Raw genomic sequence first — 13969 nt, forward strand, 5'->3', positions numbered from 1 at the left:
TTACAAAAACATTTAAAGACACTTAAACTCCTTATTTAAATTTCTTCTGGAGATTAACGACTTCCCCGGGAGAAAGGAGAGCCTACAAGTCGAGCCAGAGGACGAACACAAAGACGGGGAAGAAATACGCAGGAGCGGAGACGGAAGAGAACAACTAACAACATTGTATCAACGTGAAGGGACTTGTATTAAAGGAAGGGGATAAAAGGGGGGGAGTAGATTGTATAAAGCCAAGGGGTGTATGAGAAAGATACAGTGTTATATGGGTGTTTCTGCTTGGGGGTGTCTCTACTTGGGGTAGAAAGGAAAAGAAAGGTGTGGAAAACGCCATCTAGTGTGGGTGTGGTAAACGCCATCTAGAGGCAGCAGAGGGGAATTAAGAAGGAAATTATATATATATAAAGATAGAAATAGTTCCTAAGGCAAAATGAGAGGTGCGAAGACAGCAACTCCAGGGGAAAGAAGGGGTTCTAAACAGGAGGAAGGAAAAGAGTGGGAGGGCTTACTAGCAGAAATTAAAAAGGAAATAAGACAAAGTGAGCAGAACCTTGAAAAGAAGTTGCTGGACATAAAGAGTTCTATAGATCAGAAATTTGAAGAGGCAATAGGGGAATTATCACAACAAGTCAAAGATATTGCAGTAAGAACTAAAACGGTGGAGGAGACAACCAAAAAGGTTGATAAGGAGGTAAAGGAAACAAAGAAAGAGACGGAATGGGTAAAGAAAGAAGTGGAAAAATTAAATAAGGAAAAAGAGGGTATTCTAGACAATCTAGCTCTTTTAGAACAAAGACAGAAACAATTAAATCTGAAATTTAGAGGGATTAAAGAGGAACCAAATGAGAATATAAGAGAGAAATTGAGTGAAGAAATTGCAAAGTGGTTGGGAAAGAGTAAGGAGGAGATTGAAACAAAAATTTTGAACGCATTTAGAATCAAGGTAAAATCAGTTAAAGTAAGAGCAAAAAAACTACCCGGGGATTGTATAGTGATGTTTAATTCGATGGATATTAGAAACACAATTCTGAGTCAAAGCTTTATAGAAAAATTGGTTATAGGGGGAAGAGAAATAATTGTGTTTAAGGAAACCCCGAATAGAATTCTTCGCAAAAGAAGTAATTACCGTGAAATAGTTCAGATCTTGAGGAAAAATGAAATTAGTTTCAGGTGGGAACCGTTGGATGGAATTTCGTTTTATTATAAGGGAAAAAGACATATTATCAAAAATTCTCTTGATTTAGAAAAATTTAGAAGAAGATATAAAGATGAGCTAGGTTGGGTAAGGAAAGAAGAGGAAGGAGCAGTAGGAGGAGAGAGGGAAGAAGAAGAAAGAGAAAGTGGAGAGGAAGAACCATCCGAAGAGGATAAGGAAATAGAGTTGGAAAGTGATAAGGAAAAAGATAATTAGCAACAATATATGATATTAAAACTGATAATAACAGAATAAAAATATGGCTTTAAAAGTGCAATCGTGGAATGTTAATGGTCTAAACTGTAAGAGCAAACGAAACAAATTTGAACATGTGTTGAGTAAACAAAAGTTAGATGTTATATGTTTACAGGAAACTCATATTTCTGAAAAACACAAAAGGTTATTAGCAAACAAGAAATTGGGAATAGATTTTGCAACGCTTGATGAAAAAAAAAAGAGAGGTGTGGTGGTATATATTAAAGAAAAATATGAACCAAAATTAGTGTACAAAGATAAAGAGGGAAGAGTGGTGGTAGTACAAATGTTGACTGCAGGTGAAAAGGTATTGATAGTGGGCGTTTACGCCCCAAACCAGAGAAAAGCGGAATTTTACAAAAAATTGGAGAAAAACCTACTTGAGTATATGGATCAGAAAATAATCCTTCTGGGGGATCTGAACGGTGTGGTGAGTCCTGAGATGGATAGAACTACTAGGAGGAAGGATATGTATGAAGGTAAATTACCTAAAACTTTTTTCAAGATGGTAGAGAGTTTAGGGTTAATAGACATCTGGAGGTGTAAAAACCCAACTAAAAAACAATTTACGTACTACTCCAACTCGAACCAAAGCGCAGGGAGAATTGACCATGTATGGTTATCGAAAGAATTAATACAAAAAGTGCATAAGATAGAAATACAACCAAGAACCCTCTCTGATCACAACCCAATTTATTTGGAGTTAAAAGAAGAACAATCATCATTCAGATGGAGGATGAATGAAAGTCTATTTAGGGATCAGGACGTAGTGAGGAAGGCTAGAGAAACATTGAAACAGTATTTTGAATGGAATTTAGATAAAGAGACAGACTTAAAGACGGTCTGGGACGCTGGAAAGGCGGTCATGAGGGGCTTCCTAATCCAGCAGAATAGCATTAAAAAAAGAGATAGAGAGAAGAAGAAAGAAGAAATTTTACAAAATCTTATGGAAAATGAAAAATTATTAATTAGCAAACCAGGGAATATTCAGATAAAACAGAACATCTCAATGTTACAAACCCAATTTTCAATACTTGTGAATCAGGAGGTGGAATGGAAATTGAAATGGCTTAAACAAAGAAATTTTGAACATGCAAATAAAAGCGGTAAACTGTTAGCCTGGCAAATAAAGAAACAACAAAAACAAAATACTATAAATAAAATTATGACAAATGGGAAAATCACTTCCTTCAGTAGCACCTTAAAGACCAACTAAGTTTTTATTTTGGTATGAGCTTTCGTGTGCATGCACACTTCTTCAGATATCTGAAGAAGTGTGCATGCACACGAAAGCTCATACCAAAATAAAAACTTAGTTGGTCTTTAAGGTGCTACTGAAGGAATTTTTTTATTTTACTTCGATCCAGACCAACACGGCTACCTACCTGTAACCGGGAAAATCACTGAAAACCCTAAGGAAATAAGAAGAGAATTTCAGAAATATTATAGAGATTTATATCAAAAAGGGAAAGAGAGCGAGGACGGGATGGATAGATACCTAGAGTACCATAAACCAAAAGCAATCTCTGAGGAACAGAAAAAACACCTAAATGAATTAATAACAATAGAAGAGGTGCAAGGAGTAATAAAAAGGTTGAAAGTAGGAAAGGCCCCAGGTCCGGATGGCCTAACAGCCAAATTTTATAAGGAGTTGATAGACGAAATTTCACTTGTAATGTTAAGATTAATGAATGACATCTTGGTAAAAGGAGAAGTTCCAAATTCATGGAAAAGGGCTCACATTACTTTAATACCAAAGGGAGATCTTGACCCAACAAACATAAAGAACTATCGCCCGATATCGTTGTTAAATACGGATTATAAAATCTTCGCGGATACTTTGGCATGCAGATGGAAGAAGGTATTGAACACGATTATACATAAAGACCAACAAGGATTTTTACCGGACCGACAAATGAGAAATAATATAAGAACAGTGATAGATGTGATTGAGTATCTAGATTTAAGAATTGATGTTAAGGCAGCCTTAGTATTCGTTGATGCGGAGAAAGCCTTCGACAACGTATCGTGGAAATTCATGGAAAAAACTTTGGAGAGAATGGATGTTGGGGAAAGGTTTCTGAGAGGAATTAAAGCAGTATATCAAGAACAAAAGGCTAACGTAATAATTAACAGTGTATTAACAGACGACTTAAATATAGAAAAGGGCACTAGACAGGGGTGTCCCTTGTCGCCACTTCTATTTATTTCAGTGATGGAGATCTTAATGAATAACATCAGAGAAAATAAAGCGGTAAAAGGAATAAAAGTGGGTAGGAAGGAATTCAAGGTAAAGGCTTTTGCCGATGACCTTATCTTGATGGTGGAAGACCCGAATGAAACGATGGAGGTGATGCTTAATGAGATAGAAGATTTTGGTAACTTGGCAGGTTTCAAATTAAATATGACTAAAACTAAGATGATGGTTAAAAACTTAAGCAAATTAGAGACGGAGGAATTACAAACCAAATATGGGATTATGGCAGTAAAAAAAATAAAATATCTAGGTATCTGGTTGACACCTAAAAACATAAACCTATTCAGTGATAATTACGAAGTAATCTGGAGAGAAATAGAAAAAGATTTAGAGAAGTGGAAGCATCTGAGTTTATCGCTATGGGGAAGAATTGCTATCATTAAGATGAACTTGTTGCCAAGAATGCTTTTTCTTTTCCAAATGCTTCCGGTAATTAAAGGCACAAGCTGTTTCGACTCGTGGAGGAAAAAAATTTCAAGGTTTATCTGGCAGGGAAAACCGCCGAGAATAAAACACAAATTACTAATAGACAAGAAAGAGCGAGGCGGCTTTGCACTGCCAGATTTAAGAACTTATTATGAGGCAGCATGTTTGATCTGGGCGAAGGAGTGGATAGCTTTAAAGGATACTGACTTGTTGGACCTCGAAGGGTTTAACAACAGATATGGTTGGCATGCGTACCTCTGGCATAATAAAGTTAAATCCCATAGGGGATTTCTAAATCATATTTTGATTAAGCCAATCTTTGAGGTATGGGAAAGGTACAAAAACCTTCTCGAGAGAAAAACGCCCTTTTGGTTATCCCCAACTAAAGCATTGGCGGTAAAGAAAAAAAACATGGAGACCAACTGGCTAACATATGCAGACATGATTATAAAGACAGATGAAGGCTGGAAAATGAAGCCTTACGATGACTTGAAAAGTAGGATGACAACTTGGCTACAATACTACCAGACTAAGGACTTGTTTAATGAGGAAAAAAGAGTGAATGGTTTTGAGAGTAGTAAATCAAGATTTCAAATTGATATAATTGAAGGAAATAACAAATTGTTTTCAAAAATGTACGACTACATACTAGAATGGAACACCAAGGACGAAGAGACAAAAGATGTAATGATTAAGTGGGCCAGGGACTTTGGTTATAATATTGATATTGATTTATGGCTGAAGCTATGGAACCAAGGCTTAAAATTTACAGCGTGTACGGTACTCAAAGAAAATCTTATGAAGATGATGTACCGCTGGTACCTGACCCCGGTAAAATTGGCTAGAATTTGTAAGAATAGAGAAAAGAAATGTTGGAAATGCAATTTGGAAGTTGGGGACATGTACCACATGTGGTGGCTGTGTAAAGAGGTGAAACCTTTTTGGGAACTAATATATAATGAGTTAAAAAAGATTCTAAAATATACGTTTCCCAAGAAACCGGAAATGTTTCTGTTGGGATTGTTAGGAAGAGAAATCAAAAAAGAGGACCAGAAAATATTCATGTATGCCACCACTGCGGCCAGAATGGTCTTGGCGCAAAGATGGAAAACCGCAGACATCCCCACAGTAGAGGATTGGAGGGTAAAAATGGTTGAATACATAGAGCTGGCCAAACTTACTGGGAAGTTAAGGGAACAGAGAGATCAAAAAATACAAACAGAGTGGAGCAAATTTGTAGAATATCTGCAAATGTATTGCAAGACTTTAAAGACACTAACAGGTTTGAAGTAATACCTACAGCAGGAAATAGAGTGTTAAGTATAAAAAATTGGACAAAGAAGGTGATTGTTGAAAATAAGGTAAAAGAAAAGCGCAAAATGTAAGAGATAAACTGTAAAACCAAATGTGAAGTGAAAGGGAAGTTGGGTTCGGCAGAACCAAATTGGGTATTCAGGTAAGGGGAATGGGAGTTGAAAACATTTGTTTAGTAATGGTTTATGTATGTTGTTTGGATTAATTTGCTTTTTATAAATGTATGGTTATGTGTATGTTAGTAAAACAATAAAAATTATATATATATAAAAAAAAAGAAAGTTGAGGTGACTATTAGCATTTTAACTTTTTGCATGTTTTTAAGTACTGCTGTACATTTTTCATGATTTCAATGGATCTTTTTGTAAACTGCCTTGAGGGTTTTGTTTTGTTTACCATCAAGCGGTATATACATTTTATAAAATCAATCAATAAATGATCACTAAACTTACTTTTTCAAAACAACCCCCAAAATACCCATTTCCCCTTGAGTCCATTAGGCCGGTTTAGATGCTTTTTTTTTTTGCAAGAATTCACAATTAAGCATTTCTGGAAGGGGAAATGATATGATTTTGTTTAAAAAGCACTAATACTGGACCACAGAATTAGTTACAGGTAGGCAGCCGTGTTGGTCCGATGCAGTCAAAACAAAATAAAAAAAATCCTTCCAGTAGCACCTTAGAGACCAACTAAGTTTGTCATGGGTATGAGCTTTCGTGTGCATGCACACTTCAGATACCTATGACATGCACACGAAAGCTCATACCTGTGACAAACTTAGTTGGTCTCTAAGGTGCTACTGGAAGGATTTTTTTATTTTTATTTTTACTGCAAGTATTAGTATTAGTGCTTTTTAAACAAAATCATATCATTTCCCCTTCCAGAAATGCTTAATTGTGAATTCTAGGGACACTGAAGTTTTTGCAGACAGGGATGACAAGACGGCTTTCCAGATTAGTTATCTGGGAGTGAGACAGTGGGCAGAGTGGCATTGGGCTCACTAAGATGCCAGCTACTACAGGAATTGCTTTCTTGAGCCTTTTTGCACTGCAATAACATTTTCATTTTTATTTTAAAAAAGAGTGATTTTTAAGTCATGGCAGTGTGTGAGCAAATACTCCACATCTGCCAAGCTTTCAGGAGCAGGACTAAGGGCTGAAAATGAAGCCCCCCAGATCCCCAAAGGTTGAGGGAAAAGGCTCTATCTCCCTTCCTCCTTTTCAGTATCAGTTATTTCCACCTAAGAAATGGGAAGAAAGCAGCTGCCCATGTTCAGCACAGGGTTTGTTGGGGTGGAGATTAATTAGCTGACAATGGTACGATTTGTCAGCAATGAATATTTTTAAAAAAATATTTTTATTGACCTTTTCTATTTTTTGCTTTCTCAAAATCACATTATTACAAATATCATAATTCATGAATCACAATTTGTCCCTCCCTGCTCCCCCTGAACTTCCCTCAGCCCCTTCTCTCGTTTGTTTTAACATCGTATCAGTTCCTTTCCAATCATTTTTTCCCTTTAATTTTCAAACTTATATAAATTCTATTACTTCTGTTTAATTAAAACCTAATAATGAGTCCAATTCTTTGTATTGTTTCTGTAGATAAGCCGAAAATGGTTCCCAATATTCTTTGAAGGATTTATTTCTTAGTCAGTCAGTTAATTGTGCCATCTCGGCATATTCTATATTATTATTTTTAATTTTTTTTTATTTAAATCACCAACACCAAACACACAGTGAAACCCCCCCAGGCGTCCAATACATTGGATGTACATAAACAATGAATACATATTCAAATCAACCATGTGTACAAGTCTATATATACCGTATTAAGCTCCACACTCCACAAGGTTTATTTTAAACTTTTAACATTTTAATTACCCGAAATTGTTCGAACCTCCCCAAATAATTCAGTATCTTTTCAAACCAATCCTCCTCTTTCTCATTGACCTTCCACCCTTTCATTTTACGCATCTTCACAGTTAGGTTTTCTAAAATTATAGTTGTTGTTGTTGTTTAGTCGTTTAGTTGTGTCCAACTTTTTGTGACCCCATGGACCAGAGCACGCCAGGCACTCCTGTCTTCCACTGCCTCCCGCAGTTTGGTCAAACTCATGTTCGTAGCTTCGAGAACACTGTCCAACCATCTCATCCTCTGTTGTCCCCTTCTCTTAGTGCCCTCAATCTTTCCCAACATCAAACACACAGCATAACAGAGAGCCAGAGCTATTCACAACAGCTACAGAGCAATATAGCAATACCACACCCCACTAAATTAGCAGAGTCAGGAAGGCAATTGAGTGAAGGAACAGTTCCCGCCCACTTCTCTCTCTGGAGACTATAATCTGATTCTCACATTGGGAGGGGTGAAAATGCTAACATTGTGACCCCATGGACCAGAGCACGCCAGGCACTCCTGTCTTGCACTGCCTCCCGCAGTTTGGTCAGACTCATGTTTGTAGCTTCGAGAACACTGTCCAACCATCTCGTCCTCTGTCGTCCCCTTCTCCTTCTGCCCTCAATCTTTCCCAACATCAGGGTATTTTCCAGGGAGTCTTCTCTTCTCATGAGGTGGCCAAAGTATGGGACTCTCAAGTCTCCTCCAGCACCATAATTCAAAAGCATGAATTCTCCGGCAATCAGCAGAATGATGGAGGTGGAGACGCTCCTTCAGGTATACTGGACCGAGGCCATTTAGGGCTTTAAAGGTCAGCACCAACACTTTGAATTGTGCTCGGAAACGTACTGGGAGCCAATGTAGATATTTCAAGACCGGTGTTATGTGGTCTTGGCGGCCGCTCCCAGTCACCAGTCTAGCTGCCGCATTCTGGATTAGTTGTAGTTTCCGAGTCACCTTCAAAGGTAGCCCCACGTAGAGCGCATTGCAGTAGTCCAAGCGAGAGATAACCAGAGCATGCACCACTCTGGCGAGATAGTCTGCAGGCAGGTAGGGTCTCAGCCTGCGTACCAGATGGAGCTGATAGACAGCTGCCCTGGACACAGAATTGACCTGTGCCTCCATGGACAGCTGTGAGTCCAAAATTACCCCATTCAGAACCAGGGGATCCTCCACACCTGCCTGCCTCCTGTCCCCCACGAACAGTACTTCTGTCTTGTCAGGATTCAACCTCAATCTGTTAAAGTTTCATTTGATTAGTCTAAAAGATCACGCCACATTTTCCCATGAGTGCTGGGTGGATTCGGGCAACAGTCTTAACAATATATGTATTCAATAAACATTTCCCTAGGCAAACAAAATTTAAGATACTTAAATTGTGGTGCCCAGTATTCTAGTTGGGGTCTGACCAAGGCAGAATAAAGTGGTACTATTCCTGCCCTTGATCTGATTCTGCCTTCTGCCACATTGGCCTCTGCTCCCCGTTTGGTGTCATCTGCAAATGGGATGAGCATCCCCTCAGTTCCTTCATCCAAGTCATTTATAAAGACGTTGAACAACAATGGGCCCAGGACAGAACCTTGCAGCACCCCTCTTGTCACTTTCCCCCAGGATGAGGAGGAACCACGAAGGAGTCCTCTTTCGGTTCGGTGAGTCAAATCCGCCTAAAAGTTACCTTGTTCAGCCTCATTTTACCAGCTTCCTCACATAAATGTCGCAGGGGGCTTTGTCAAAAGTCTTACTGAAATCAACATGCACTATTTCCACAGCAGTCCCCTGATCAACAAAGTTTGTAATTCCATCCATAAGAAAAAAGAAAAGAAAAGAAGGAGAGATTTCTCTGCCTTGACTTGTTTTTGAGAAATACATTCTTTCAACCTGTCTGGTTATGTTGTGAACCACCGTGAAATCTTCAGATGAAGGGCACAATTTTTTAAAAAAATGATTATAAGGAGGATATTGACAAGCTGGAACATGTGCTAATAAAAGCAACCGACGGCTTTATTTTATATACGCATTTATTTAATTTCCATACTGCCCTATACCAGGGATGCCAACTTGAATAAAATATAGAAGGGGTTTAGTAAGCCCCTCCTCGCATAATCAATCACATGGTGTGGTGCATGCATGCCATTTTAATGGGAATGCCTATCAACTGGGGGGTGGCACCCTCAAATATTTTTTGGGGAGCAAAGACCCCTCACCCTCAAAGAGTTGGCTCCGATTCCCTACACCCAGTTTTCAGGAAGGTTAAAACATAAAATCACAATATGAAAACACAAAACAGCCAGCCCCAAACCTGTAACCCCCATCTCACCAACACATTTTAAAAGAGGATTAGATGCCAATCAGCCAAAGTCCTTGTTAAAGTGGTGCATTTAAAGCTGTATACTGAAGTTATTTCCACCCTTCATATGAATTCTTTGATGGAAAGTGAGAGAGGAGTTGTGACCACATTCCACGCACATTCACATTCCTTTCCACATTCCACGCACTGATAGGGTTTCTCCCCTGAATGAACTCGTTGATGTGAAGTGAGATCGGTGCTCCGACAGAAGCTCTTTCCGCATTCCACACACTGATAGGGTTTCTCCCCTGTATGAATTATCTGATGCTTAATGAGACTGGAGCTCGTAGTGAAGCTCTTTCCACATTCCACGCACTGATAAGGTTTCTCCCCTAAATGAACTCTTAGATGTGAAGTGAGATGGCAGCTCTTCCTGAAGCTCTTTCCGCATTCCACACACTGATAGGGTTTCTCCCCTGTATGAATTCTGTGATGGTAACTGAGAGAGGCCTTCATACTGAAGCTCTTTCCACATTCCACGCACTGATAGGGTTTCTCCCCTAAATGAATACTGTGATGGGAACTAAGAGAGGAGCTCTTCCTGAAGCTCTTTCCACATTTCACACACTGATAGGGTTTCTCCCCTGTATGAATTCTGTGATGGGAACTAAGAGAGGAGCTCGTACTGAAGCTCTTTCCACATTCCACACACTGATAGGGTTTCTCTCCTGTATGAATTCTGTGATGGGAAGTGAGACCGGAGCTCTTACTGAAGCTCTTTCCACATTCCACACACTGATAGGGTTTCTCCCCTGTATGAATTCTGTGATGGGAAGTGAGTTGGGAGCTCTGACTGAAGCTCTTTCCACATTCCATGCACTGATAGGGTTTCTCCCCTGTATGCATTCTCTGATGGGAACACAGAGCGGAGCTGTCACTGAAGCTCTTTCCACAGTCCACACACTGATATGGTTTCTCCCCTGTATGAATTCTTTGATGGGAAGTGAGAGTGTCGCTCCGACTGAAGCTCTTTCCACATTCTACGCACTGATATGGTTTCTCCCCTGTATGAATTCTTTGATGGGAAGTGAGATGGGAGCTCGTACTGAAGCTCTTTCCACATTCCATGCACTTATATGGTTTCTCCCCTGTATGAATTCTTTGATGGGAAGTGAGATGGGCTCTCCGACTGAAGCGCTTTCCACATTCCAAGCACGGATATGGTTTCTCCCCTGTATGAATTCTTTGATGGGAAGCGAGATGGGCTCTCTGACTGAAGCTTTTTCCACATTCCAAGCACTGATAGGGTTTCTTCCCAATGGGATTTCTTTGATGGGAAGTGGAATTGGAACTTTTTCCACTTTCAAGATATTTATAAGGCTTCTCCATTGTGGGGATTTTGTCATGGTCACCCTTGTTCTTGATTTCCAGTCCATCATTATCTACAATGAAGAGAAATGGATTAGAGCCTCAGGGAGAAATTAATGAAGAATACTTGTTAGGAGTGGTAATAGAGGAATACCACAAGTGGCTTAGATGGATAGTTTTACTGAAGGGTTGGGTGCGTTAATTAACGGGGATCAACTGACATCCTTAGGGAAACTTGTGATTCGATAAGCCTGGCTCTTCTCTCGAATGGATTTTGTTTGGCTCCATTTCCAATGTCAGTCTTCTCTTTGGACAGCCAAAGACTGACGGGAGGAAAAACAAAAACTGAAAACCTGACAGAAGCTACTTCAACTTCCCTAACAACTCTGAAGTTTACAGTTAAAATGGTAGTTCAGACCAGCCTGATCCTTGTTTCAGAAGCTGCAACTGGAGGAAGAACATTCACAGAAAAACAGTAATTTACTGTTGAAGGTTTATTGTGGCAATATTGTTTAGGGAAGCTTTTAATGTTTAATAATTATTGTATTTTAATGGTTTTTGGAAGCCGCTCAGAGTGGCTGGGGAAGCCCAGCCAGATGGGCGGGGTATAAATAATATATTATTATTATTATTATTATTATTATTATTATTATTATTATTATTATTACTATTATTGAAATCCCAGGTGTTTTAAGGGGGCGCTGTTGATCTCTGTGAAAATATATGAGGTTCATCAGAGGTATTTTTTAATTTCCAGGCAGATATGATGATCCAATAGGGAGCCTTACCAAGAGAGGCCACAATCCCATGATTCTCCTCCATGACGTCCTTATGCAGACCTCTCTGGTCAGGATCCAGCAATACCCACTCCTCATCCGTGAAACGAACAGCGACGTCTTCAAAGCACACTGGACCCTAAAAGAAAAAGGGAAATGTCCTCCTCTGAGACAACACTGTTGTTCACCACCACTCCTTGACCTAAGACATCTTTCCAGCCCTTGGCCTCTGTTACCACAAGGCAGTTTCCCTGACCTGATCTGGTTCCACAGCCGCTGCTTCTCCTCTGTCGCCATTCAAAGATGGATGAAGAGGTCTAGCCAGTATCACTGTGTCACCTGCAAGAGGAAAAAGGTAAGGGGGAGGCCCAGAGTGCCTGCTTCTCTCACAGGCGAATCAATGCATCTCAAACTGCAGAGGGGCCTTTGAGAAAGTCTCTCCTGCTGAGAGTATTTGGATGTTGGGGCGCATTTCAGATGTTAGTTGTGAAAAAAAATATCTCCCCTCCTCTGGGCCCCAACTGTCTCCCCCAACAAAATACAGTGGTACCTCGACTTACGAAGACGATCCGTTCCGCGGCCGTCTTCGTAAGTCAAGGTTTTTGGTTCTCAAAGTGCCGCTACGGCACACGCGCCGACCGTGCGTGCTGCTCTGCGGGCGAAAGGACTTCTGGGGGTTATCGACTTCGGAAGTCGAAACCTTCGGAAGTCTAAGTGTTCGGATGTCAAGGTATGACTGTATGAAAAGAACCCACATATGAGTTGGAAAACCAACAGAATGAGACTAAACGGAGAAAAAAACTTCTCCCTCCTTACCCAGCTGCCTCTGTCTAGTGTCCAACGGAGGCCTCTCTGCCTCAGAAGAAATCTGACCCATTTCTGCAAAGAGATCATTTCCCTGAAAAAAGAAACAAGGATTCAAAACAGAGAATCGGGAGAAGGATTATAAAATTAATGTCAGGGCCAACAGCTTTAAGGGTGTTAGATCTCACGTAATGGATGCCTTCCCAGGGGGAAAAAGAGCCATCAGTAGACCATTATGGGATGTTCTCTGTCCTGTTTGGAGCCCCTTGGAAGTATCCAAAGGAAAGTCTCTCTCACCTGCTTTCTCTCCTCTGCCTGACTCAGGAGGAAACCTTCAGCCAGGGCCACCGCCTGGGAACTGGTCTCCGCTCCGCATTCCCTCACCCAGCTCTCCATCTCCGGGGGAAGGACAGCCAGGAACTGCTCCAAGATCACCAGGTCCAGCATCTCAGCTTTCGTGTGCCTTTCTGGCTTCAGCCACTGGTGGCAAAGGTGGTAGAGTCGGCTGCAAACCTCTCGGGGTCCTTTGGCCTCCTGACAGCAGAACTGCCTCAACTGCTGGCTCTGCACCTCTGAGCGGAGGGTGTCCTCCTCACCCAGGATCTTCTGCACTGGTTTTTCCGAAAATTCCACACTGCTCCCAGTTTGGATGACATGGCCTCTTCCTGTTCCAGGGCCAGATGAGTCTTGCTCATCCATCTGTGCTCTCAGGAAGCCTCTAAGAGATCGGAAGGAACCCTTTGCTCTTCTGCCAAGTTCTGTCTGTCTTAATGAGAAGTTCTAGCAAATCCTACAAAGCAAATACATTGTTCTGTTACAGAATTTGTAGGTCAGAAGAAGCAACAGGATCCCTGCGCAATCATGGATAAGTCTTCCTAGGAACCAGGGCTGGACGATTACAATGCAAAATGTGGAGGCAACTGAAGGGATTTCTGGGAAATGAACCAGCCTGGTTTCTCCTGCCTTCCAGTCAATGCATAAAGTCAGAACTGACTGACAAGGGAGTCATTTCTATCTTGTGAAAAAGGGATGCTTGGCTCTAGTGGGGGTCCTCACTTGGGGGTCCTCACGAGTTGCTCCCCCCCCAACTCCCCTGCTTCTGACTCATTTTCCAGCACTTGGACTCTCTGCCATTCCCCAGACAGTCTCCTGGGGTGGGGTCCCTTTTTCTTTGCTCTGAGGGCCAGGTATGTATCTAGCCAACCGCCTGAGGCCAAAGACAGCTCTCTTTAAATTTAGGAGGGCTATTAATTATTATTATTCTATTAGATAGCTTAACACACACACACACAGCCAGATTTTAAATTTTTGTTAGAAACCGCCCAGAGTGGCTGGGGAAACCCAGCCAGATGGGCAAGGCACAAATAATAAATTATTATTATTACTATTATT

The 13969-nt window shown here is 40.7% G+C and overlaps 2 protein-coding genes and 1 pseudogene across 4 annotated transcripts in view; 1 reads left to right on the forward strand and 2 right to left on the reverse strand.

Moving 5' to 3' along the window:
* Positions 1–13969, forward strand: part of LOC132592083 (zinc finger protein 850-like) — a 236806-nt pseudogene that overhangs the window by 31551 nt on the left and 191286 nt on the right.
* The window catches only part of LOC132592065 (zinc finger protein 558-like), a 41770-nt gene that overhangs the window by 26951 nt on the left and 850 nt on the right, over positions 1–13969 (reverse strand). The window lies entirely within an intron of this gene.
* Positions 7152–13969, reverse strand: part of LOC118085028 (zinc finger protein 420-like) — a 78643-nt gene continuing 71825 nt past the window's right edge. The window contains exons 2-6 of one of the 3 annotated variants that reach the window (XM_060274081.1): positions 12875–13367; positions 12590–12671; positions 12030–12112; positions 11786–11912; positions 7152–11071 (exon numbers count right to left, since the gene is read on the reverse strand). In XM_060274081.1, the coding sequence (XP_060130064.1) occupies positions 9753–11071; positions 11786–11912; positions 12030–12112; positions 12590–12671; positions 12875–13276 (2013 nt within the window). In that variant the 5' untranslated portion in view covers positions 13277–13367 and the 3' untranslated portion in view covers positions 7152–9752. Of the gene's footprint in view, positions 11072–11785; positions 11913–12029; positions 12113–12589; positions 12672–12874; positions 13511–13969 lie in introns of those variants that run through there. The other 2 variants (XM_060274080.1, XM_060274082.1) reach the window with 2 other exon arrangements.

The sequence above is a fragment of the Zootoca vivipara genome, chromosome 4, assembly GCF_963506605.1.
Source record: "Zootoca vivipara chromosome 4, rZooViv1.1, whole genome shotgun sequence".
NCBI lineage: Eukaryota > Metazoa > Chordata > Lepidosauria > Squamata > Lacertidae > Zootoca > Zootoca vivipara.